At 40.1% G+C, this 26,738-nt stretch overlaps 1 protein-coding gene across 1 annotated transcript in view; it reads left to right on the top strand.

Moving 5' to 3' along the window:
- ANKFN1 (ankyrin repeat and fibronectin type III domain containing 1) overlaps window positions 1–26,738 on the top strand; it is a 241,417-nt gene that overhangs the window by 196,708 nt on the left and 17,971 nt on the right. Inside the window, exons 14-17 of the mRNA XM_063706249.1 lie at window positions 10,741–10,907; window positions 13,935–14,085; window positions 15,660–15,828; window positions 25,487–25,653. Coding sequence (XP_063562319.1) covers window positions 10,741–10,907; window positions 13,935–14,085; window positions 15,660–15,828; window positions 25,487–25,653 — 654 coding nt within the window. The remainder of the gene's footprint in view (window positions 1–10,740; window positions 10,908–13,934; window positions 14,086–15,659; window positions 15,829–25,486; window positions 25,654–26,738) is intronic.

Here is a 26,738-nt window from a genome sequence, read left to right as displayed (position 1 = left end):
CCAGAGATATGTTGTTGCAAATGCAGAAGCTTATTTTTTATTTATCACTCCCTAGATGTGGAGTTCATTCATACAAATAGTGGGCACCTAATAAAGCATGTTCATGCCCTGGCCAATGAGCCAGTAAGAAACATTGAGGCCAGGCGCAGTGGCTCATGCCTGTAATCCCAACACTTTGGGACCAAGGTGGGTAGATCACTTGAGGTCAGGAGTTCAAGACCAGCCTGGCCAACATGGTGAAACCCCATCTCTACTAAAAATACAAAAAGTAAATAAATAAACAGCTGGGTATGTGGTGCACACTTATAATCTCAGCTGCTTGGGAGGCTGAGGCAGGAGAATCGCTTGAACCTGGGAGGCGGGTTGCAGTGAGCCAAGATCGTGCGACTGCCCTCCAGCCTGGACAACAGAGTAAGACTCCGTCTCAAAAAGAAAAGAAAAGAAACATTGAGACCAATAATTGAGTAGGGGATAGGGAATCTCTAGATAGTATAATCAAAACATTAAACCAATATCTGAATGAACTGTAATAGCAATACATTTCTAAATTGTATATATATGTGTGCATGTGTGTGTATTTGAGTGTGTGTACATGGGTGTGTATGTACCAAAACACTCTCACACATATTTACTCCTGCATGTTCCTTACAATACTCCCTTGGGACAGACAGGCATGATTAAGTCCATTTTAGGAATGAAATAACTAGAGGCCGGGCGCAGTGGCTCACACCTGTAATCGTAGCACTTTGGGAGGCCAAGGCAGGCAGGTCACCTGAGGTCAGGGGTTCAAGACCAGCCTGGCCAACATGGTGAAACCCCATCTTTACTAGAAATACAAAAATTAGCCAGTTGTGATGGCAGCCACCTCTAATCGCGGCTACTCAGGAGGCTGAGGCAGAATTGCTTGAACCAGGGAGGTGGAGGTTGCAGTGAGCCGAGATCACGCTACTGCACTCCAGCCTGGGTGACGGAGTGAGAATCCATCTTAAAAAAAAAAAAAAAAAAAAAAAAGAGAGAGAAAGAAAGAGAGAGAGAAAGAGAGAGAGAGAAAGAAAGAAAGACAGACAGAAAGAAAGACAGACAGAAAGAAAGAAAGAGAAAGAAAGAAAGAACTAGAGCTCAAAGAGGTTAAATGACAGAGCTACACACAGAGGCAATTTAGTGAAGCTAATGAAGCTTTGATGTCCTTCAGCCTTCACTTGGACAAGCCCCTTCTATTTCCTTGCAGGGACCCTAGCAGCTTTGCTTTCATAACTTTGTGTTGTTTTCCTTAAAAAAGACACCAGAAACTATATCCACTTGAGTCTCCACAAAACTTGATTTTGTCCCTTGGCACACAGCTAGAAAATGACAGAGCTGAGGCTTCAGTTCAGATCTTCTGATTGCAAATAGGCTTCTTTCTGCTACATTATGTCATATTCTGAGGTAGAAGTCAGGATTTTAGTGAGTGGGGGACAGGAAATGAAATAAAGGATAAAAGACTTACTTGAATACTGAATAGCCACCAAAATTCAAAATCCAGGTAGCTCAGATGCAGCCCTTGGCCTGGATGGTGGAATTGGGGCACCAACCCATGTATGCTCCTGAGTCCAGCATGCTCTCTCTGCCTCACACATTCTTTTGTGAACATGGGCTTCAAACTGTTTCTTTTTTTCTTTCTTTCTTTCTTTTTTTTTTTTAATCCAGTGATAGGGATGAATTGTATAGGACACTTAGGTTAGGTAGAAAAGCTGGCAGAAACATCTACACTGAGCCCCCTGCAAGCAGTAGCATATCCACAGACAGCCACAGAGAGAAGGGAGGACCCAGTTGCACAGAAACAACCCAAATCTGACCTTCCGTCCTGGGAGCCATTTGTGGTCACCCTAAACAGCTAACTTACTTTCTAAGTTACTTTCATTCCCCGCCAAGGGGTGGCAAATACAATAATCTCATTTTTTCATTACTTGCACCGGCCCAAACCAGGACAAAGGCCAATGAAGCAAAGGTAAGCTAATTGGTCAAAGCAATACCTCTGGATTTAATTTTGTGGAATTTGGGTTCATAGGGAATTGACAGAGAGTATGTGCTTGTGTGAAGGAGGTGGGGGCAGGGAACACAGACACATTTGAGGCTCCCCTCTTCACCTTTTATAAGCAAGTGCTAAAAGAAACATTTAAAAAATCATAATAAATTGAGCTTTTACAGGGTGACTAATACACTAATCCCCTATAGGGATAAACTAGGGTCTGGGCTACCTTTGCTCCTAGAAACACAGCACAGGCCTCAACATGATATAATACCTGGTTTCTCCTAGACTTATTACATTAAAAATGTGTTACAGGTGCAGAAAAATTCCAATCTGGTGAAAGGTTGTTAGAGAAGGAAACCAAAAATAGAGGCAGGATCGGGTTTCCACACAGATCCAAGTGGAAAATTTACCCCCGCTGACTGGCACATTCCCACCTGATGTCATTCCCACCCACCCCAACTCTCCCTTCTCCTCCCCCTACTTCTTCTCTCTCCCCTCCTTCCCATACAAGTCTCACACTAGAGAGGAAATGGGGAATAAAACTATGAGGGCTGGTATCCAATCCCTCCTAGACTTAAGATTTAATTGTATCAGGAGTTGGCCCCACCAACTCGACATAAAGGGAGAGATAGGTCTTGGTGGTACCCAAAGCAGGCTGGTAATTCCCACAATAACAGGCCACAGACCACTCTCTTTTCTCAGGGGTGGTGGAGTGATGACCATCAGGCCTTCTCATTGGAAGCCTGGGCTTCTTTCTGCTACATCACATCACATTCTGTGCACCACTTTGAAATCAGGATGACTGGGTGTGAGTACCGACTCCACCCTTTCTGGTTATGTGTCCAGGGCATTATTTAACTTCTCATCCCTCACAGTTCCTCCTCTGCAAAAAAACCTACTTCATAGGGTTCTAATGAAGATAGGTGAGTTAGTACATACATGATTAAAAGAGTAGCACAAAGTAGTGCTCAATAAATACTAGTGATTTTTATTATGTCTCAGAAAATTTTTTTTCTTTTTTTTTTTATTTTACTTTAAGTTCCAGGGTACAAGTGCAGGATGTGCAGGTTTATTACATTGGTGTGCCATGGTGATCTGCTGCACCTATCAATCCATCACCTAGATATTAAGCCCAGCATGCATTAGCTATTTTTCCTGATGCTCTCCCTCCCCTTGCCCCTACCAACAGGCCCCAGTGTAGGTTGTTCCCCTCCCTGTGTCCATGTGTTCTCATTGTTCAGCTCCCACTTATGAGTGAGAACACATAGTGTTTGGTTTTCTGTTCCTGCATTAGTTTGCTGAGGATAGTAGCTTCCAGCTCCATCCATGTCCCCGCAAAGGACATGATCTCATTCCTTCTTATGGCTGCATAGTATTCCATTGTGTATATGCACCACATTTTCTTTATCCAGTCTATCATTGATGGGCATTTGAGTTGATTCCATGTCTTTGCTATGGGAAATAGTGCTGCAGTGAACATACGTGTGCACATGTCTTTATAATAGAATGATTTATATTCTTTTGGGTATATACCCAGTAATGGGATTGCTGGGTCAAATAGTATTTCTGATTCTAGGTCTTTGAGGAATCGCCACACCATCTGCCACATTATTGAACTAATTTACATTTCCACCAACACTGTAAAAGCTTTCCTATTTCACTGCAGCCTTGCCAGCCTCTGTTGTTTCTTGAATTTTTATTAATAATAATCACCATTCATGTCTCAGAAAATTTTAAGCAATGCTAGGCTGCCCTCAGGACACACCCAGTCCACAGAGACCTCTGGTAATGGCCTAATCATTCTGTGGGGCATTTTATCACGTTTTCTACCTTTCCATCACAACTAAGGAAAAGCTGTACAAAAGTTATGATCCACGATGGGGTTTTCAAAACAGATAAGGGCTTTAACAAAATCTGGGCCCATAAATAATCTACGAATCCCTAGGGCCCCAGGGAAACTCCAGTGTCCAACTCCCTCAAATTCCTGACCTTCTCAAATCCCAGGCCTTCAAAAGAGGCCTCTCTCATTTATCTGTGAAAGAGCAAAAAATCCTCCTCACCCTTGCCTGGGAAGGAAAAGAGAGTTATTGTGGACAAGAGTCCCTATGAGCAAAGTAATTGGCAATGAGAGTATTTCCAACAGAAAGGCCCCTCTCAGGTGCTAAGTTGCTCCAACCATTCTCTTCAGGGATCACTTCAGTCCTTGGAAGCCTCACATGCAAGCTTTTTCCTGTAGCTTAATCTCTCACATGTGTACTATATATTCAACTTTCCAACACTTTGTCACATCTATGATATCATTTGATCCTCATGCAAACCCAAAGAGGATGAGTGAGTCGTTTTGTGTCCAGTTTGCAGAAGAAGCCGTGAATTTCAAGGAAGTACCTTGTCAAGTCATATCAGCTAGAAGAGGGACCAAACCCACAACTTCTGACTTCTAGGCTGATGGCCTTCCCATTTCACCATGCTGCTGTACACACCTTCCTCCCCGCCCCCACCCCTGCTTTTCTCTGCATCCTTTGTGATCCTAGGGAAGCTGTGGCGAAGGAAGTCTTCTGTTCCTTCTCTTCCCTGCTTTCCTTTTCTTCTGCTTAGGCATTCCTTATCACCTCTAGGTATTCAGTGTCTTCTTCTTACACCCTAGGTGCCCAGGACCTCTTCTTCCCTTTTCTGCTTTTTTTCCAGCACATTCCTACTCTTTCTACCCCCAAGCAGCTCCAAACACAAGGATCAAAAACTACAGGAATCAGAAAGATTGCTGGAAATGAGGCAATTGGGCTGGACTTAGGAAACAATTGGGTTCATGTAAAAACTTGTTCACCAATGTTCAAAGAAGTGTTATTCACAATAGCCAAACAGTAGAAGTAAACTAGATGGCAAACAACTGACGAATGGGTAAACAAAATGTGGTATATCCATATAATGGAATATTATTCAGCCATTAAAATGAATCACATATGATCCATGCTACGACTTGGATGAACCTTGAAAATGTAATGCTGAGTGAAAGAAGCCAGACACAAAGTGCTAAATGTTGTATGATTCCACTTATATGCTATGCCCAGAATAGGCAAATCCATACAGACAGAAAGTAGATTAGTGGTTTCAGGAACAGCAGGGGGAGAGATACGGGAATGACAGCTAATGAATGTGTGGTTTCTTTCTAAAGTGATGAAAATGGTCTGGCATTAGACACTGGTGATAGTTGCACAACCAAGTGAATACGCTAAAACCACTGAATTACACACTTGAACAGGGTGAATTTTATGGTATATGAGTTATAACTCAATTAAAATAAAAAGAAACAAGTGTAAGTAAAAGAGACTACAGTAATCTTGTCCCCTTTAAAGACAGCAGCTCCGATTCAGCCTCAGCTAATTACAGTGGAAGAATGTGGTCCCAGTCTTGAAATATTTTCAGTGTTTTGAAGAGAAGTTGAAAATCAAAAATTTTCGTAGTCTTTTTATTTTTATAATTTAGAAAATAATTCAGAAAATTAAATTATTTGCAGTCCATATAATCTTGGACCTACAAAGACCACTAGCCACCATTTTGTCGCCTCTACCATCATGGATGGTTGAGTTTTCATACTCCATCCAACAAAATAAAAGTGCTGTAGTTATTGAAAAAGCAACTACCTATTGTTCCTCTAACAAGCTCTCAGGATCTCTGATCAATGACGAGAAGGTGGATATACCCTTCCTAGTCACTGTGCAAGCACAGCATATTTTCTCCCTAAAGACCAGCCCCAGACCCCACCTCCTCTGATCTTCTCACTTCATATTTAATGAATAATTTTTTCCATGTCAACTGGGTACCAGGCACTCTTCTAGGTGCTACAGAAAAAAACAAATGAATAAGTCAAGGTCCCTACTCTCAAGGAATTCAGTCAAATGAAGACAGACCGATTTGTAAACAAATCAAGGTAATACAAGACAGAATTAAACTAGAGCCTGATAGCAGTACAAACGGTGTACTATGGGGAACACAGACAAAGCAGCTATTAATTCTGCCTGAAAATATCAGGGAAGGCATTGCAGAAGAGATGGCATTTGGCTGAGCCATGAGGGTAGTTAAGTTAACCAGGTGGAAAAAAAGAAAGAGAGAGAAAGAACAAAATAAAGGAGAGAAGAAAGAAGGAATTAAATAGATGGAATTAAATTAAATTGAGAGCATGATAAAGAAACGAGGCAGAAACTTGAAGAGCGGATTTCACCCTCCCTTAGGCCCACAATGGGCCTTACACAGTCTTCTTATGGCCTCTATGATGCTGGGTGAGAAAAACTTGCTTACATGATTCTCTCACACTGAAATGTGAGTTCCATGAAGGGAAGGATCATGTTTTATTCATCTCGGTGTCATCAATATCCTAGCCACAATGACTGATACATAGTAAGTGCTCAGTAAAAGTTGGTAAAATGAGTGAATTTGTGAAATAACTATCAGAACAGTGAGATTAGGGCATGTATGGGGAAAGAAAAAACAATCCATTTTGGCTAGAGATAAGGAACACAAAAGGGCTATAGTGGAAATGGAGGTTGGAAAAGCAGATTAGAGGTCAAATCAGGTAATATGTAGAACCACAGGCATTCAATTTGGTGTTAGAAGGCCTTTTTAGGCTGGGTGCAGTGGCTCACACCTATAATCCCAGCACTTTGGGAAGCTGAGGCAGGTAGATCACCTGAGCTCAGGAGTTCAAGACCAGCCTAGGCAACATGGCGAAACCCCGTCTCTACTAAAAATACCAAAATTGGGTGGGCACGGTGGCACATGCCTGTAATCCCAGCTACTCGGGAAGCTGAGGCAGGAGAATCGCTTGAACCCAGGAGACAGAGAATCGAGCCACTGCACTCCAGCCTAGGCGACAAAGTGAGACTCCGTCTCAAAAAAAAAAAAAAAAAAAAAAAAAGATGGCTTTTCTAATGTATCATGGATTATGTGGATGAGACAGCTTCTTTCCATTCCATTCCCACACATTTCTCAGGCTCCAAAACATTTTAAAGAGGGAAAAATGACTACATAAAGGCAAGAAAACAAAGAGTAGATGCTCAGTAATAGTCTTTTAAAAAATTGAATGAAAGAGTGAATTACTCCATCCCAGAATGCTGTTGGTTTTTATATAATCACAGTGTACTCCTAGCTCACATTCTATTTGTGGTCAGTTCTGACCCCCACATGTTTTTCTCTGATACTCTTACCTATCCTATATTTGTATTCTTGGATGTAGGTCTTTACAAGCACATTTTCATATTAAGTTTCAACCCTAATTATCATAGCCTTATTTTTTCAATGCATAGGGTCATTTAGAACTTTATTACTGTTTTCCAGAAGAGCAAAACCATACCAAATTTGGGACCCACAAATTTGATGCACACATTCTTGATTTCTTTGTCCAGAATGTCAATAAATAAGCTGAACAGACTGGTCCTCAGGACCAATCCCTACTGGACCATCACTCAATATGTCTACTATTTATTCACCATCTCCATTATCTACAAATCTTCCACCCAGATATTCAGCTTGTTAAAAGCAACATGGTCCAGATTCTACTTTTCTGAGGTTATACAGTGAAACAGATTATACTGGAGACTTCTCTCTGATCTTGTTCTATTGCTATAATAAATTAAGGTAATCTGTATGATTTGCTCTCACAGAACCATGTTGACTCCTCTTCAGTGTCTCAGGATTTCCTGGATGACTGCAAATTGATTGTTTGATGGTTCTTTCTCATTTTTCCTAAAGATCAATAAGTTGGCCGTCTTTAATTACTAGGGTCATTCCGTGTTTCTCCCCTTCCTGTTTCAAAGACAGCCATATTTGTCCTTTTCTGGTCTTTAGGGACTTCTCCCGTTCTCCATGACTTCTCAAAAATAATGACCTGTGAGTCTGTAGCCACATCTGTTTGTTTAGCAAGTATCCCTAGGGTGCATATCATCAAATTCAGTGAATTTGAATACTTCCATTTTTCTTTCCCTCATTAACCATTTCTCTTCCTTTGATTAGTGTTCATTTCCCAAATTCCACCTTGACTGAATTTATTGTAGTCAACTACTTACTTGTGATCTAGGCTAAAGAGACAAGATAGAAGACATTAAAAAGTTCAGCCTTATCCATCCTGATATTAATAATAATTCCTTCTTGATCATGAGATCAAATTTTTTTTCTAGCCTATTCTTTTGGCCAAGTGATCTTTTAAAAAATTATTTAGATTTTGCTTTTCTGTACATGCTCATTAGATGTTTCTCCCAGTTGTGACCATTCTTATTCTATCCTTCTTCTACTATTCCCTTATGTTCTGTTTAAGGCATCTGTCCTAATTTTCCACATGTTGTGTACCTATTTTATACAGAAAAGTACTGGGTACTAAGGACACAAAGCAATGAAAAACATAGCCTTACCATTAATTTCACAGTTTAGTTCAAGAAAATAACACGAAATAAAAATATAAGTACTCGTTCTGCTGTATGCCTACATTGCCTCTATTATAAAACTGATTTCAATATATTGTGATCATCTGTTTACTTCTCCTTTTTGACCTCCTCAAAAGTAGGGACGACATCATATTCATCTGAAACCCCAATGTCTCACATGGTGCCTGACACATTATAGGGACTCAATATGTGTTTGATAAAGGATGAGACAGAGGAGACAATGTGCAATAACATCTGCTAGATGTTGCAGATGGTTAAGTCTACAGAGGAAAGATCACTCCTCTAGAGTATGATGGTCAAGGAAGATCCCATACTTTTCCATTCCATATAGAATTCTATAGACATTTCAATGTTTGTTTTCTCATCTTCCCTGAATTTAATGGTAGAGTTGATTCCCTTTACCTTATCCTTTTAAATATTTTCATTAGTAGTATTTTTAATTGACAAGTTATATTTGGATATAGTTGTGGGGTACAAAGTGATGTTTTGATATATGTATACAATGTAGAATGACTGAATCAAGCTAATTAACATATCCATCACCTCACTTACTTATCATTTTTTTGTGGTAAGGCACTTGAACTTTACTCTCTTAGTTGTTTAACCCTTGTTTTTTTGAAAACCAGGATATGCTCCTACCTACAGGAAACTTTCTCCTATACTAAGTGTATTAGTCCATTTTCACACTGCTATAAAGAACTACTTGAGACTGGATAATTTATGAGGAAGTTTAATTGAATCACAGCTCTGCAGGCTTAACAGGAAGCATGCCTGAGAGGCCTCAGTAAACTTACAATCACGGCAGTAGGTGAAGGGGAAGCAAACACGTCTTACCATGGCAGAGTGGGAGAAAGAGAGTGAGGCAGGAAGTGCCACACACTTTTAAACCATCAGATCTTGTGAGAACTCACTATCATGAGAACAGCAAGGAGGAAATTCACACCCATGACCCAGTTACCTCCCACCAGGCCCCTCCGCCAATTGAACATGAGATTTGGGTGGGGACACAAATCCAAACCATATTAATAAGTTACCTGACTCATCACTCCTAACTTTGTGTCACAACCCCCACTGCCCAAATGTAAAAGTTTTACCTACTGATGTGGAGGGATGGTATCTGAATTTTGTAATTATTCGTTATCTGAGTCCCTGCAGTTGTATAGAGAATCAAAAGTCACAACCCAAATAGTTCACTGGAGAACTGACCACACAAAAAACAAGATTCCATTCAAACATCCCTGTACTTAACTTGGTTGACACTTACTATTGAATCAACAGCTTTGTTCAGTCTCTGCTGCTTTTGGAATATTATGATGTGACAATATAATGCAAATTCAATGAAAATCCATTACAGGGCAAAATTTAAAATCTTGTAAAAGATACAGAATTCAGTGAAGCTGATGATGTAGATACCTAATCAAATAACATGCAAAGCCACTGACAACTGAGAATCTAGAAGTGGTAGACCAGTTAAGGATTTGAAAAACATAACACGAACAAGGATTTCATAAGAGTGTGACTTGAATATCAACATTTTTTAAAAGATGCCTGGAAAAAAATGTGAAGACTTCAAATACTTTTATAAACATTATCTTCTTCATGGTTACATTGTAAAAGTCAAATATAAGTAGTATCATTTTAGCTATCATACAATTTAATTTTTAAAATTAAGCCAAAAAAGAACCAGTGCTTGATTCATTCTTTCTTCATTCTCAGAATTAGTGCATAATTATAGCTACAACTTACATGTTAACATAAAATTCAATAAACCTCTTGGCAGTACCTTTTTAATTTTCAAGATAAGGAACCTACTTACTATAAAATTTGGATTCTATTTTAAATCATTTTTCTTAAACGACTTTTCCATTTTAACAATCCAGAAATTACAAAGCTTCCTTAACTGTTCTGTCAGCTTTTACACTTGCAAATATCTGTTTTCTCCCAGCTAAACATTAAAATCTTCAAGGACAGAAATTATCAACTCAATTTTTCTTTATTAGCTGCTTCCACCACCACCTATTCCCAAACACAACTCACACACCTACACTGGCACAGAAATCTTAGGCAAATAAGCATATAGAATGTATTAAAAACTGATTACCTGGCCAAGAATTCTGCTGAAGGTAAGAGTAGCTGTACCACCATTTCCCCAGCATTCATGGTATACCTGAGGTTTCTCACCTAACTACTTAGTGACAGCTCCTTTCATTCATGACAAGCCTTCCTTAGAAAGGAAAAGGTTTTGAGATTGCCCTTCGAGTTGTTTTCTTGTTTTCTTTTTTTTTTTTAACCCTACAGGATATTCTATCCTATCACAAAAGGAGTCATCAGCGTCTCTCTCCTGGATTATATCTGGGTTACCTAAAGCTCTGTAGCTCTGTGGATCAAATCAAAGTTCTTGTTACCCAAAAGTTGCCCAACATTCTCTGCCACGTGAAGATCCGTGAAAACAATAATATTTCTAGGTAAGTGATCAGGAGTTAAGATTTTCCTTGTGATGAAACAGTGGCTCAAGTGACCAGCTTGATGTGCCAGAAGGAAACTGAAGTGTTACTTCCAGTGCAGTTTTTATGGTGAGGTGTCCTCAGATGCCACACTGGGGTGGGGCAGAGCTTAGTTTTGGGGTTTTGTTTTGTTCTGTTATGTTTTGTTTTGTTGCTGTTGTTTTTTGAGACAGAGTTTCACTCTGGTTACGCAGGCTGGAGTACAATGGCACCATATCAGCTCACTGCAACCTCTGCCTCCCAGATTCAAATGATTCTCCTGCCTCAGCCTCCCAAGTAGCTGGGATTACAGGTGTGCACCACCACGCCCAGCTAATTTTGTATTTTTAGTAGAGATGGGGTTTCACCATGTTGGTCAGGCTGGTCTCGAACTCCTGACCTCAGGTGATCCATTTGCCTCAGCCTCCCAAAGTGCTGGGATTACAGGCATGAGCCACCGTGCCCGGCCAGAGTTTAGTTTTAACGTTAGAATAAGGAGGGCTTGCCTGATGGTTGGTGGAAGGCATGAGCCCATTAAAGAGGATACCGTCCTTTCACATTCCTCTCTATGTTACTCATGGTAAAACCACTGATGTTCAATTGGTTAATGAACAGCTGACCTTTTCTTTCAACACTGCTATTTCCAGTATATTTTCTTTATAATCTAAAACAGCCATGTTCTTTTTGCTTTCTGTTTTTAAATATCGCCTATAGGAATGGGTTTCATAGAGCCAATGATTCCCCCAATCTTAAAAAATCTCCTCACCCTTATTCTCCCTAACTCTAACCCTCTGGCCTGAGGACCTTGTATGTTTTCTACAACCCTTATAATTCTCTATGGAAGAAAAGAAGTAACAAGGCCCGAGCTTCTGGAAACTTGCTCTACAGTTTGGCATTTGGTGAATTACCCTGTTAACTTTGGGAAAGTTGCCCAATCTTGGTAATCTGGCTCAACTTTACAACCCTCATAGCAGGCCTCTGAAAGTCTGCTATAATGAACTGAATTGTGCTCAACATAAAAAAAGAAAGAGAAGAAAAGAAAAAAAGGAAAGGAAGGAATAGACAAGAAAAAAAAAAAAAAGAAATTATCCAGAATTCTTCAGACCTCAAAGGGCATAAACTAGATACTCCCAAAGAGTATAAACTAGATTCTAGTTACACTCATGGATTTGCTTAGCCAAAGGAGACTCTAATTTGGTCGTTTAAAATGTGATCCCTAAAGCGGCAAGACTATCAACTCTAATGTCTCACTAGGTTTCTTAAGTATTGCTTGATGGCAATGGAGGAAATGAGGAGGAGGAGGAGGAGGGAACTCACTGACTACCATATTCTCTCTTCACTTATCAACTACACCTGGATTTTAAGTCTGCCATCTGGTGGTCATTGCCACAATCAACATTCGTTATCGCCTCAGTCCTTCCCAAAAGGTTACATTACACTCATCCATTTTCTAGATTTGTGTCTTAAAGGCTTGAACTCTATCTCCTAGTGGTTATACCAACTAATTTTCCCTTGCCAAGGATCCAGTTTGCATTTGTACAAAAGATTCCAGTAGGCTTTTCTCTGTCAGTTCCATCTCCCTCATCCTTCTAGCAGAAACTGATTAGTGGTAGGTGTTTTTACGATATTCCTATCGGTAATTTATTTTCTAACTTGATTACAAACGCTATTTTAGCCATGTTGTCCTTTAGGTTTTATGCGTGCATATGCTAGTCACAAAACTCTCATTTTGTTCCATATCAGTGTTGGGAAAAAAGAAACATTTCCCAAGCAGGTTCTCAAAGATTTCAATTATTTGTGAAGCCAACAGTATGCCCAGATTGAAGTAGGATTTAATTTTGAGGTTTTGTTCTTTTCTTACTGGGACAAAGGGTAAATTTTCCATAGTCTTGTCCAGTGTGAGACTTGAAATAAAACAGATATCTTGAAAACAGAAACTTTTCTAAGAGGGTAGTTAGTTAAAAGAGAGTAGTTTTTGATGAAAAGCTCATGCCACATTCAATTTGGTTTTCTGACCCACAGATTGGAGCCCAGGCTGGTAGAGCCCTTTGGGGAAAGCCTCAGAGAGTTTTCACTAGGGTGGGAACATATGTCAGCACCTCCTCTCTTTCCATCCCCTGAGAGGAGGGCTTTCCTTTCCTCTCTAGCCTGCTCCTGAGAGCCTACTGCTGCTCCCTGCAGAGTTCGAAGGAGAATCTGGGCCAACTGAATGTGTTTAGAGACTTGTGCTAAGAGACCTGTGGAAACAATGTTGCCCAAGAGGCATTTACCTTGATCTTTTCAAGCTCCTTTTGAAGAGCAGCCTTTGGGGGCAAACCAGATGTGCTTTCCTCCCACTGCCATTCTTTTCCCTTCCCTTCTGTGTGACATTTGGAAAAGTTCATTAGGAAGGATTATAGAGCATGCAGAATAAAGACACAGATGACTGGTTTGTAAGGAGGGTGGAAGCAGTGATATGCATCCCTTGGTTCCTTTTATTGGAATTGTCTGGTATTCCTGTCTGTGATTCTCCTCAAGCTTTTGGAAGGAGAGAAAAACCAAAATATCCCCCATGATTACAACAGGCCAGGGTTGAAATGTGCCAAGTGGTTTGTTGCCTGAGTTGGACCAGAGTCCTGTGGTTACTAAACTGCAGAATTAGCCAGTAGATGCCCCTGTGGTAAAATGTAGGATCTTAGAATTTACAGGGGATCTGCAGAGAAAGAAAAATGAGGACAGTCAGGAAATTATTACAAAATATTTGAGAACCCCAGTCTCAAAAACTGATTCATACAAATTAGGCCTACTGTTCTGAGGTGTATGTGGTTTGATAGGTGAACTAAGCTGAAATTAGAAAGAGATCATTTTAAGCTCCATTTGGGAGGCAAAACGTTCAAATTTCATGAATTACACTGAGTTTTAACCACCAAGCGTTGGTTATCCAGGTTCTGGACACATATACTAAGAAAGTTCTGAGCTGTGTTCTGAACTTTTGTTATATTTCTAATTTTAACTTGACTCAACATACAGAGAGGAATGGGAATGGATCCAAAAGCTTTCTGGCTCTGAATCTATGGAAAGTGTGGATCATACTTCTGACTGCCCCATGCAATTGTTCTTCTACGAGCTCCAGATGGCAGTGAAAGCTCTCCTTCAGCAGATCAATATACCTCTACACCAGGTACTAGACTTTACCATTTTTATCTTCTTTTTTTATGGCTCATGGAAACTGCATTGTAACATTAAGTGGGGTGTGTGTGTGTGTGTCTGTGTGTGTGTGTGTGTGTGTGAATTTTCCTTTACTTAAACACCACTTTGCAAGTGCATGCACATTTTGAATGGATGCCCACAGGTAGACACAGCCTGCGCTTCTGTTCCTTTCCTCCAGCTCCTCTGTGTTGGACCTCTTTCACATTTTCTGGACCCCACTGTACTATGGTCTGGTCAGCAAAAAAAAAAAAAAAAAAAAAAAAAAAATCAGTGGCTAGTCTACCTTAAAAGACAACCAGGCTCAGCTTCAAGATAGCATAAAGCAAAGAGAACATATAAATAAAGGTGTACTCACATGTACAAATGATTTCTCTAAGAATAGAAGGATAACGGTGGTATAATCTACAGCAATGTCCCAAGGATATGCCATGCTATTTTTTCCCAGAGAACTTTCTGTCAAAATTATTGTCGCATCTAAATCAAAATGTACAAATCTAACCTCCACTAATAAGCAACTTCAAGAAAAACTGTTGGCATAAAGGAGAATAGTAAAACATTTTTAGGCTCTGCCCAATAGGTTAACATGAGGTAGCATTATTTAATTTTTTTGGGGGGGGGCCTATGTTCATCAATCCTGCCTCCCTCCCCAAAACACACACACACACACACACGCACACACGCACGCACACACACACACACACACACACACATAATGAACCAAGTTTAGCCTGTAAACTGGGAGACCATTATAGGAGTGACTGGCTCTCTTTAAATACGAGAGAGAACCATGAATTGGCCTCTAACCCATGGAGGCAGGGGAATAAATTAGAGTTCTAAGAATGTCCTTCCATTGGGGTGCTCTTTCGATTTTAAGTCTAAAACAGCCAACGCTAATGAAGACTAAATTGCACAAGATGCCATAAAGACAATAGAGAAGCAACTGGATTATTCTAAAGGTGGCCGTATGTTCACTAGGAGAAAAAAAAATAAGAGCTCCACTTGTGACACTAGATACTATTAAAGGGTTTCTTGGACTTAGCAGGTTTGAAGCAGCTCATATTTCATTGGTGACTCTTGGGCTACATATACATGTTGGGAGAAGGCTGCCTAACTGCCTAACAGTGCATACAACTTTTTTTTTTTTTTTTTTTGGATACTTGTAAAATTTTCTCAGTCCTTGGCCAGAAACTACATTTTTCCCCCTTAACCAACTTAAATTGAAACTAGTGGATTTTTAATTCAATCCATTTTTGTTGCTTCATGTAATTATAGTCATCATTTTGAAAAGCCCACAGAATGCAATCATTTTCTGCTTTTATAAGAAGCATAAATGTTGTTTTCAGAGTTTATGTGGAACATTACTGCCTTAAATCTTGATTTTATATAGCATTATTAAATGGGCTGAACCCTAATATTTATGTTGTATAAAAATTCCAAGCTTGAAGTTGTGTAATTTTGTGAGATGTTTTATGCCAGTTTGGTGTTGTTTATGTAAGTGCCATGTTGTAACTCTCCTATTTTTCCTCCGCGCGTGTCCCTCTGCAGGCAAGGAACTTCCGCCTCTACACACAGGAGGTGTTGGAAATGGGTCACAATGTGTCCTTTCTTCTCCTGCTCCCTGCCTCAGACGACGTCTGTACAGCCCCAGGACAGAATAATCCTTACACCCCACACTCAGGGTTTCTTAACCTCCCTCTTCAGATGTTTGAACTTGGTATAGTAGCTTGTTTCACCTAGAAATATTAACCCAGCCTCCTTATAATAAAATCACAAAGTTATATCTGTTCCCCCTTGTCCCAGTGGAGGGTCAATAAATCACATGATGGCTTTGGCAACAACCCTTCCTAGAACTGTGTACAAGTCTGAGAAAAAGCAAAGCTCCAAGACTATGTGCCTGAGCAATAATTATTGAAACCTAGCAAAGGCCCAATGGAGAAGAAGGAATTCTAAACAGAAAGTTCAGTTATCAGGCTGGACTTCTTGCCTCCCTTCTGCTTTCTTAAAACGTAAATATAAAAACCGATGTTTTCATGAAAAGCACTGCCCCTTCTCTCTCTCTCTCTCACTCTCTTTTTCCCCTTCCCTCTCTCTCCCCACTTCCTTTCTCTCTCCTTTCCTCCCTTTCTCTCTCACCGTCCCCACATCCCCAACCAGAGAAAAAAATAATAATGAAATTAAAATGTAGAGTGCATATCACTTTGGAGGGGAAAAAAGCCTACAATTTTAAGTAGCACTGACTTATTAAATAGACTCTAAATTTCTGACAGACCATTTGAGAAATGGACAGGATCTCCCAGGATGCAATATTGTGATTATAATGTGGGATTCTGAATGGTGGAAGATCTTGTCCTGACTTTCAAAAATGAATAGCCTGGGCTCCAGTTTCTCTACTTTTGCAGAGACCCCTGCTGCCCACTGAGATTGTGAATAGGGAGGCTTTGTCCCCTTCCCATGCTTCATCTTGTAACAGGCCAGTAAGAGGCAATTAGCAAGAGTTCGGTCAGTTCAAATGAATTGTACAATTTGCAGGAGGGTGAGTGAGTGGGTGGGTGGAATGGAGGCAGACCCTCTCTGGATTGCTCCCCAGCCACCAGATTTAGAAGCAGACAAGGCCACTGCCTGATGTCTCATTTGAGCCCTGGGCAACTGCATCTGAATTTATCCCTCAAGGATGATATGCCTAAGCCTCTCAGTTTTCCTTGCTCCAAGCACTTCAGATGCCCAAAAACTGATGAACAGCAATTGTTACTTTCTAGAGGAAGGAGTGTTCTTACAAGAAGCTCAAATCAGACTCGTAGACTGGGACTTGAGAGTCCTGGATTCCCTATTGTGTGACACTGGCAATTGCTTAACCTTTCTACAGCTTTTCTGTGTCACACAATTAATCACATTGGCCATACCACTCCCAAGAGGCCTGGATGTGAATGTGACCATTTAATGAGTTCCTCAGCCAGAAAGCATTTTTAGTCTGTAATATAACAACACTGTTTGGGGCAGGGTATTTCCATAAGTGTCTATTCGGTGCCCACTGTGGAGATTTAGAGGTGAGTAAGAGAAAGGTTCTGCCCTCAAGGGGCTTTCTTATGGTGGCAGGAGTAAAATGAGAATGCAAATTATTACAAAACAAGGTAGAATATGCCAGAAATTGGAAGTGTTAATATTGAAAAAAAGAAAGCACATTCTCTCAAAGAAGATATGAGAAAGCCTTCATGGAGGGAAGGGTATCTGATGTGGGGTGTTGAAGAACAAACAGGATGTTAATAAACATAAATAAAAAGAAAACCTTTCTTGTTGGGGGAGTAGAATGAGCAAAAACATGAGAACAGAAGAATTCAGAAAGAATCGGGAAGAGAACAAGTGGTCCAGTTTGGCTAGATCAGAGAAATGTGAGGAAAAGGTGGGATGTAAATCTGTACAGACAAGGTGGGGCCATATTGGGCAATATCTCCAGCATCAGGCTGAGGAATCTGTTTATGACAGATGGGAAGCAGAGGTCAAAAACTTCAAAGATTATTTTATTCATCCAGTGTTAGGGTAGGAACGAAAATAAGAAGAAAAAGAAAGAAAGAAATACAGATATTTGAAAAAAAAAGAAAACTTGCCCCAAAGTAGGTAACTATTTAAATGATAAAGGGAGAAGTCTAAAGAATACTCTCATTGTTTTCAGCTTCAATGACTATGAGGCTATTGCTCCCTTTATCAGAAGTAAGGAAATCAGAGGGGAAGAAATGGTTTGCTGAAGGAAGTGATGCTTTTAGCTTTGAATATGTTGAGACTGAAGGTGCTAAGTCAACATCCAAGTGGACATGTTTCACTGGCAGTAGAAACGCAGGAGAGAAATTGGATACTAAACACAGAAATCTGTCCAGTGTCTATTAATAACAGCTGAAGCCATGAAAATGAATGATTTCCCAGGGATATATAATTGACAGAGAAAAGAATTAAAGAAAACATTTCACTGGAGAGCTAACCAGGATTCCATTCTGTGTTAAACAGTCATTGTTATTCCATGATTACAGGCAAAAATACATGAAATTCATTTCCCCATGCCTCAATGGCTTTGGTGGGGACAATCTACAACTTGGTATCAATCGTTATAATATACGTGACTCCTAAGGCCCTGAAGGTCCAAGCCATGCAAATATCCTCTCTAGCCTGTTTCTGTGAGACTCACACACTCTTCTTGAGTAGCCACCCTTTGTCCCACTGTTATTTTTCTCCATTTTATAATTTGGTGAAGTCTGTTAGCATCCATTTCTTTTCTTGATTCAGTTTTTCATTCATTCATCAATAAATATTCATTGAGTAGCCTACTATGTGCCAGGCACTATTCCAGGCACTGAAGAATCAACAATGAAAAAAATTCTCAAAGAGCTTACATTCCAGTGGAAGAGACAAATAACAAACCAATCAATAAACCATAATATTGTAAATATCAGAGAAGTGAAGGTCATGAAGGAAAATAAATCTGGCTAAGGGACTCGAGTGAAGTAAGCTGCACTTTATACAGCTGGGTGATCTGGGAAGGTCTCTGAAGAAGAAACATTTGAGCAGAGACCTAATATTTCCAGGCAATGAGAACAGTAAGTGCAAAGGCCTTAGAGTAAGAGTGTGCTTGGCTAAGAGATCAGCATATCTGGAGCATAGTAAGCAAAAGCAACAAAGATAGGAGATGAGGTCAGAGAGTCATGGGAGCTAGACCATGCAGGGCCTCACAGGCCATGTTAAGGAATTTTTACTTTAAGTATGTTGGAAATCCAATGAAGGATTTTGAGCGGTAGAGTAACGTATGAAAAGCTCTGCAAAATCCAGTGGTCATCCCGCTAAAAAATAAAAAATTTAAAAAATAATTTTTTTAAAGCTCAACTTTGTTTAACCCAGCATTTTCCAAATTCATTTGACGATGACTAGAGCAATGTTTTTCATGGGACCTATTAATAATCCATAGAACATATACTTTGGGATGTGATAGCCCTAGAACAGTGCTTCTCAAATTTTAACCTGCATAAGAATCACTTGGAGAGTTTGTTAAAATACAGATTCTTGGAGCCCAACCCCAGAGATGCTGAGTCAGTAGGTCCAGCAGGAGGCTGGAAAATTTACATTTCTAGTAAGTTCTCAGGTAATACTAATGCTGCTAATCCATGGACTACAATTTAAGTAGTATTGCCTATGACAAAGAGATTAATACATAAATACAAAACTAGAGATGTGGTTAACAAAGGAATTCAGGCAAATTCAACTGTGCCTGTCCTTTTTACCTGTTTTACCTCTTCACATTGCTAGAAGCAATATGAGAGCATCAGATACTTTCTTTCATCTATGAAAAATAGGCCATAGATCAAAGCCTGACTTTAAGATGGTTTTTCCTAGAGTAAGACATACTTTCTCACCTTCTTGGTCCTCCCTTGTTGCCATATCATTGGTAATCCAACTGATTAATGAGGACCATGTCAGTTTCCAGAAAAGACCACTTGGTTGGGCTCGGTTCCATTGGCATAAACAATTCTATTAGTCTTTTTTTAGGGACCGGAGGAAATGTTGCCAGCAGCAGAAAATTAATACACTCTCTAATACAATGATTATTGTACTTGAGCACCACCAGCAACAATTTCAAAAACACTTCTGGGCCTTGGTCTCAGTAAGAATCATGACAAACTCCATCTTATCCCCAAGCAATCAGAGCTTTCCAAGAGGAAGTTTATCATAACTACTTCCTCCATCAGGCATCTGGCCACTAAGCATTTAATGACACCTTATATAGGAACTTCCAAGGGCCTGCTACAGTGGTCCTAAGCCTCTCTAAGAAGGATGCTGAGCATTATTTTTTCTATAAGTAGGAAATTCTATTCATAGGTAGTTACATAGTAAAGGGTCAAGAGATACACTAAGCATTTCTGAGAAAGGAGAGAATGTTTTTGGAAATTCAGTCAGAACTCAGAAAATTTTAATAACCACATGGGAATTCTAATGAAACTTAAAAAGGTGTGAATTATGGGAATATGTAAATTATAATAGAATAAAGCATTGCACTATATTTCAGTTTGACTTGTATAAGTCATCCCTGTCCCCATGAAAGAATTTGAGATTTGGCAAACTGACCTTGTTCCTGCCAGTGGCCTAAGTGAATCATAAATAACTTGCTAACCAGCTATGGAAACTGCATCTGTGCCTATTCCAGCACTGCATAGATCTAGCAAAGCCAAAATGATAAAGGAGCTTAGTTCTCTGTCTCCTGGAATAAGGTCTAGACTGTAGCAAACCCACAGGCTATTCCTTCACAGGATTACTTGTGGGGTCAAGATAAATTGTCCTATTGGAGGATGTTATGAGATCAGGATGAGGAAGACTGAGCTGGGGCAAAATGAATTCACCAAAAATCCACTCCTCTTTCCACAGCCTGAAGGTTGACACTCTACCATCCTTTGGGTGGGAGCAGGATAGGACCCCTTTGCAGTAATAAAGCATGTTCCTGGGGGCCTACAAGCATCACTATTTACAAAGTTCCCAGGAACAGAAGGAAAAGCAGCATCATGAGCCCTTAGAAACTTTATCAGGTGACGTGGCCCCTTGAGGACTTGCCTAGCCTGCACAGAGGAGGTCACCCTGCCCTGACCTTGTGGGTGCTCACAACTGACAGCCGGCCTATGACAAGGAAAGTTGGCCTTTGTTGATTTCCTTGGCTTTATGATTTAAACCAATTGGACTAGAAAGACAAAAAAAAAACTAGGGAATTTTAAAAAATAGTAGTTTGAGGCCTGGTATATATTTCATTTACTGAGCTTCTGCTATATGCCAGGTACTGTGCTGGGACTGAACCATACAGACATTAATAAGGCACCATCTGCCCATCACAAGCTCAAAATCCGTTAGAGGATACAGGTATCCCTACCGATATTCTTCATAAAACGAAAGCACTGCTATAAGAGGCAGGCTATTGAGTTTCAAAGGAAAGACATCTAATTCTTCCTTACAGAGATAATACTTGAGCTGTATCTTGAAGGATAAACAGACATTCGGAATGGGAAAGAAAAGGCAGGGAGAAAAGGAAAACATTTTAAGCAGAAGGGACAGTATGTACAAAAGCTCAGAGACCTGCAGCCTGATTAAGTACACTCTTAATAGCTCATTGTGATGGATGCTTAAGGCATCTGAGGAAAAGTGACAGAGGATGAAGCTAAAAGTTTAAAAGATCAAAATCATACATGGCTACTTATATAACACTAAGAGGGTATGACTTTATCCCATAGGCAATAGGAAGCAAAGAAAAGATTTTAAGAAAAGGGCTGATGTGGTCTTATTAGATTTTGACAGCTCATGGAGGACTGATTGCAAGAGAGTAAAAAACAAATAAATCAGGCTGACACTGGATATCATGAGACAATTAAGCAATTAAGAGACTACCTCATGGGTCCACCTGGTCATATCTCACGGGTCCGTGAGTCCAAACCAAGGCAGCCTTGGTGGGGGTATAGAAGAGAGAGCAGAGAGATGAGGAATTTAGGAGTTAAAATGATGGAACTTTGTGATTGATTGGATGTGGTTGAAGAGCAAGATGAAGGAGCCAGAGAGTCTGAATAAGAGTGCCGAGACGGATAATGTTACCGTCTACTGAAATGGGCCATAGGAAGGAGGAACAGGTTTAAGGCAGGGGAGTGACGGTGAGGTCAGTATGACAAATGATGAGTTTTGAGGAACCTATGGAATATCCAGGCAGTGAGCCTAATGAAATCCAGGCCACAGGCTTGCAAGAAATGGCATAGTGTCAACCTTCATCCCTAATACCCATTTTACATGATTTAAGAGATCATTCCTTTATTCCACCTGTCAACTCATTCACTACTAGGAATCTTTAGAGGGGCACCTTGTGCCCCAGTTCTTTCTGACACCTTGGCAAAGACTCATTGAACTAAACGGACCCCAGGAGGTTATCTCGTTGATTCCTTGGCTTCCAAACTAGGCCACATGGCCCAGACTGATTAGGATTTTAGTGAGTTAGATATCCTTAGGAAGAATATCTTAATTCCAGTCCTGTTCTAATATTCTAATCACTACCACTAAATGCCTCATTCTTTCGGGGTAGTAAAAAGGTGTGGCAGAAGGACAAACATTTATTTTGTATCAGGTATGTGCCATATGCTGTGCTGGGCACTTTATATACATTGTATTACTTAATCCTAGGTAGGCATTATAATCCCTGTGTTAGAGATGAGAAAAGTGAGACTCCCAGAGGTCACGTGCCCACTGTCACACAGGTGGTGAGTGGCAGAAGTATGGTTCAAACCCAGTTCCGTCAGATGGCTAAACCCATGTACTTTCCACTGTACTATATTCCTAGTGTTGATGCCAACCTTATGTTAGTCTGCCACTATCTTATGTAGAAAAAAGAGGGAGAAAAATACCGCAGAAAGTTAGTCTTAGTCTGTGAATTACTAACAAATCATGTGGTCCAGCTAATGACATTATTGTAGCCTTATACCATTTTATCCGTAAAATGCATGAGATTCACATTTTTAAAAATTAGAAGCTTCCAGTCTGTCTTTCTTGCCTCAGTTATGGCTACCAAATGTATCATTGCTAAACCACAAAAGACTATGTTAAAGTAACATTTGTTAAAGTAACATTAAAGGGTCTGGATTTAAAAAAAAAAAAAACCACAAGAGTGGGGAAACTGAAGCGTTATAGTTGAAACCTCCTCATAACTCACTTGTGGTGCATGGCATGGACAGTGTGGGTGCTGTGAGACCACCCTGATCCAGGCTCCCACCACAGGGACACAACAAGAGAAAGCTGTGAACACCCCGGCTTGTAAGAATTCAGATCAGACTGATAGTGTTTCTTTTAAAGAAGTTATTCAGTGCCTCTCCCTATTTTTCCAGTCATATTTTAGAAACGGGAAAAAAAACAATTTTTTTTTTTTTACCTCTTGGTTTAGAAAGGCAGGGTGTGAGACACTTCACTCTTGTCACTTTCCAGCCAAGAGAGGACATCTGTCAAGTGCTAACAGGACATAATCCCTCCTTGAAAGGCATAAAGACACATTCAGGGAGCTACTAGGGTCAAGAGTAAGCTAAAAAGTCATTGAGATTCCTTCCTGTGGAGCTGCCAGGAAATATCATAGACCTGAAACACCTTTCCAAACAGGAAAATCAAGCCCACAGTAAAGGAAAGACAATGGAGAAAAGAGGAGCCTTCGGGTGAAGGGTCTGCCTCTTCAGATCCGTTCATGCATTTATTTATTTATTCATTTGGTCAATAAACCTTAATTGAGAAGCTATAATGTTCCATGTTTCAAGGACATAAAAATTAATAGGAGGCATAGTTCCTGCCCTCAGAGAAATCACAATCTAATGCCAAGGCAGTAAAGTAAACACATAAGTACAATGTAGTAGGATAAGTGTCATGAAATGTTTAGAAACAAATGCTCTAGGAGCACAAAAGAGGGAGAAACGAGTTCCACCTGGCAGGGAGATGTCAGTGAAAACTTTGCTGAGGAGAAAACATTTACCGTGAATCTTCAAGTATCACAAGTTGACCTGGAGGTATTAGTAAAGAAAGGTATGTGAGGAGGAGGAAAAGGCATGTTTCAAAGCATGGAAGTATAAAAGGACTCGTAATAAGTTCAGCTTGACCAAAGCTTAGGGTTGATGAGGGACTAGGGCTGGAAGGTGGCAGCATGAGGGAAGGTATGACTGAAAATATTCTCAAATCCTAGATCACAGGGAGTTTTCCTTATGGAGAGATGTTTGGATTTTGTCCTCAGGTCCAGAGGGAGCTCTGTAGAAGTCTTTAAGCAGGGAAATAGTATGAGAATTCGATCATTTGGGAGAAGCTCCATAGCTTGTCATTTACTGAGAGGGCATATGAAATCAGTTCTCTGTGTCAGGCAAAAAAAAAGTGCTAAACAGAGCAGAGAAGATGAGAAGGAACGATCTGACACCACAGAGAAAAATCAAACCAGGACGGAGGCCTCCTGAGTTGAGAAACACCTCCTTGAAATGAGGCATAGCTGGAGTAAGGATGGACCACTCACACTCTCACCCCATTCTTCTCTTCTACTTCCATGGAAGGAAAGACAGAGCACACTGCCCTGGCATTCACCTAAGATTTATCCCCAGAGAAAAAAAAGCAAGGAAGTAGTAGCCAGTGGTAACATGGGAATTGTAGGGTGGACAAAAATCTCTCAATATGCAGAAAAGTAGGGCTTCCTCATTGAGGTGTAGAGATGACCAATGCCCCATTTTGAGGTAGTGTGGTTTTAGCTTCCCTAAATGGCCAGATCTGGGTCTCAGGAATCAACATCTAATTACTACCTGTAATTACTACCTGTAATTAGATGTTCTTCCTAGAATTCCTCACTAAAGAAGCCAGAATAAAAATGTTTCAACAGACTTGTTGGGTTGTTAACAGCCCTATTTCCAAAGCATGGAACACACTGGTACAGGTCAGAGGTAAACAGAGTAAAAGAGGTTCTTGAAGAATGAGTCTCCAAATTCATCAATGCCCTGGAAGAAACCAGTACTATGATAGTCTGAATCAGGGTGCTTTCCTCATCCTACTAGAATCCAAAGTTACGGTATAAGATCAGAGCTGGTCAGAGAAGTACAGGAAATCTGACCATCTCAAGCTGCCTATACCAGGCTCAATCCTACACTGCTCTGTTCCTCCTGAAAAAAGGAAATGATGGAGATGAAGGCTGGACTCTTTCCTGTGATCTCTGTCCAATTATCTGTTGAGAGAAGAAAACCAAGTCTGCTGAAGACAAGAAATGGTCTGTCCAAGCAACAGCTCGTATCATCCATCCAGAGGGGCCAAGAAGCGGAGAGGCAGAAGAGGATCAAAGCCTATCATAATAGGCCCTTGGGGAAGTTTTGTAGTCAGACCAAAGACACTCTGAGAAAAGCATGTCTTCTGTCTTCTGGGGGTTCTGGCCTTGGAAAGGAGTAGGCAAGATATGTACTGGAAATCAGACATGAAAACCAAAACTAGGTTTCAAATTGCTACTTGGCTTTTTTTCTTTAAAGTGATAAGCAAGCTTATTTTCCCAGTATGTGTGTGTATATGTGTGTGTGTACACACACACACTCAATCAGCCCCAACTTTAGGGAAAAGTCCACATAACTACAGCTTTAGCCAACCCCACTTCCCCATACCTTACTAGGAGTTGGTAAACCTTAAAAGGGAATACTGTCTGACTAAAGCCAGACAACTGGCCCCTTAAGAGCACATTTATAATTTATTTATGGCTTAATATTTTCCACTGATAGGATTAATAAATCATGTTTTCATTCAACTTGTTTTCTCTGAGGTATGAATTTCTCTATTTTGATACCAGATCTTAACATGTTTTATTTTGCTTGTCCATTTTCCAGTTCATTTTTGCAGCTACAGAGAGAAATTTATTAGTCTGTATTGCCGCCTTTCTGCTGTTGTGGAGCTGGATTCTCTGAATACCCAACAGTCCCTCAGGGAAGCGATCTCAGACAGCGAGGTTGCAGCTGCCAAACAAAGACACCAGCAAGTTTTAGATTTCATTCAGGTAATTGTTTGTTCCTTCTGGGGTAAAAGGAAGGGAGAAGAGGCAGGGTGGAAAGGGTGAAAAGCCAAGCATGGGAAACGACAGCAGTCCAGGCTGATTCAAAGAACACGGTGTGTAAGTAGCCTATTGAGTTGGTTAAAATGTGGAGCTCAGGGAGATAAGTTTTCAAACAAAGCCTTAAGAAAAAGTTACAGATAATTCACAATATTACTAAGAAATGTTATCAGTCACCATGGTGGGTAGTGGTAGCTTTCCATACGGGAGAGAAAAATCACCCCCCAGAAACAGTAACTAGAATATTATTCTTACCTTGTAGCCCATTGACAATTCTAATGGAAAGAAAAATTGTATTAATTAATTCAATATCTCAGAGAAAAAGAAAATAAAATGACCTACCAGTTTATGTTAACCCAGATCCAATTAGAACTAAAACTCCTCACGTTTTGGGCTTCTTTCTCACAGAATTGACACTTTAATATGTGGCTGTTAAGATCAGAAAATGTGTTCCCCTTCCCATGGTCTTTTCTGGTAAAGCCTATGGTAACACCTCAGGGTCTTGTGAAAGGGGTACTGACTAGTAATCAAGAGAATTTGGATCTGGCCTGAAATTGCCTCTGAATCCCTTAGCCAAATCTTTCAATCTTTCTGTCCATCAGTTACTCAATTCACAAAATGAGTAGAATAGCAATAGCCCCATGATAAATATCACTATGATACATATTCAGTTCAATTTGATAAACCTTTATTAAACAACCAGGTGTCAGACACTGTATGCGAGACATAAAGTTGAATTAGACATGGTCTCTGATCTTAAGGAGTTTAAAATCTATCAGGGTAGATAAGAAATGTGTGTAAATACAATTTGTAAAATGTGCTAGGTGCCAAAAAAAAGATATACCAAAGCAAAACAAACAAACAAACAAATAAGTTTTGTGTCAGCACAAGAAAGTAAAAATTTACTTTCACTTGTATCAGAAACATTCCCATGAAGGATGTAATTGATATATAGCCTGGCCTACAAGGATAGGTTAGGTTACAGTAAGGTGAAACAGAATGTAGAGCATTCAAAGAGAAAGTATAAACAG

This window comes from Gorilla gorilla, chromosome 4 (genome assembly GCF_029281585.2).
Source record: "Gorilla gorilla gorilla isolate KB3781 chromosome 4, NHGRI_mGorGor1-v2.1_pri, whole genome shotgun sequence".
NCBI lineage: Eukaryota > Metazoa > Chordata > Mammalia > Primates > Hominidae > Gorilla > Gorilla gorilla.
Note: the sequence above shows the minus strand (reverse complement) of the source record. Positions and strands in the feature narration are given on the sequence as shown.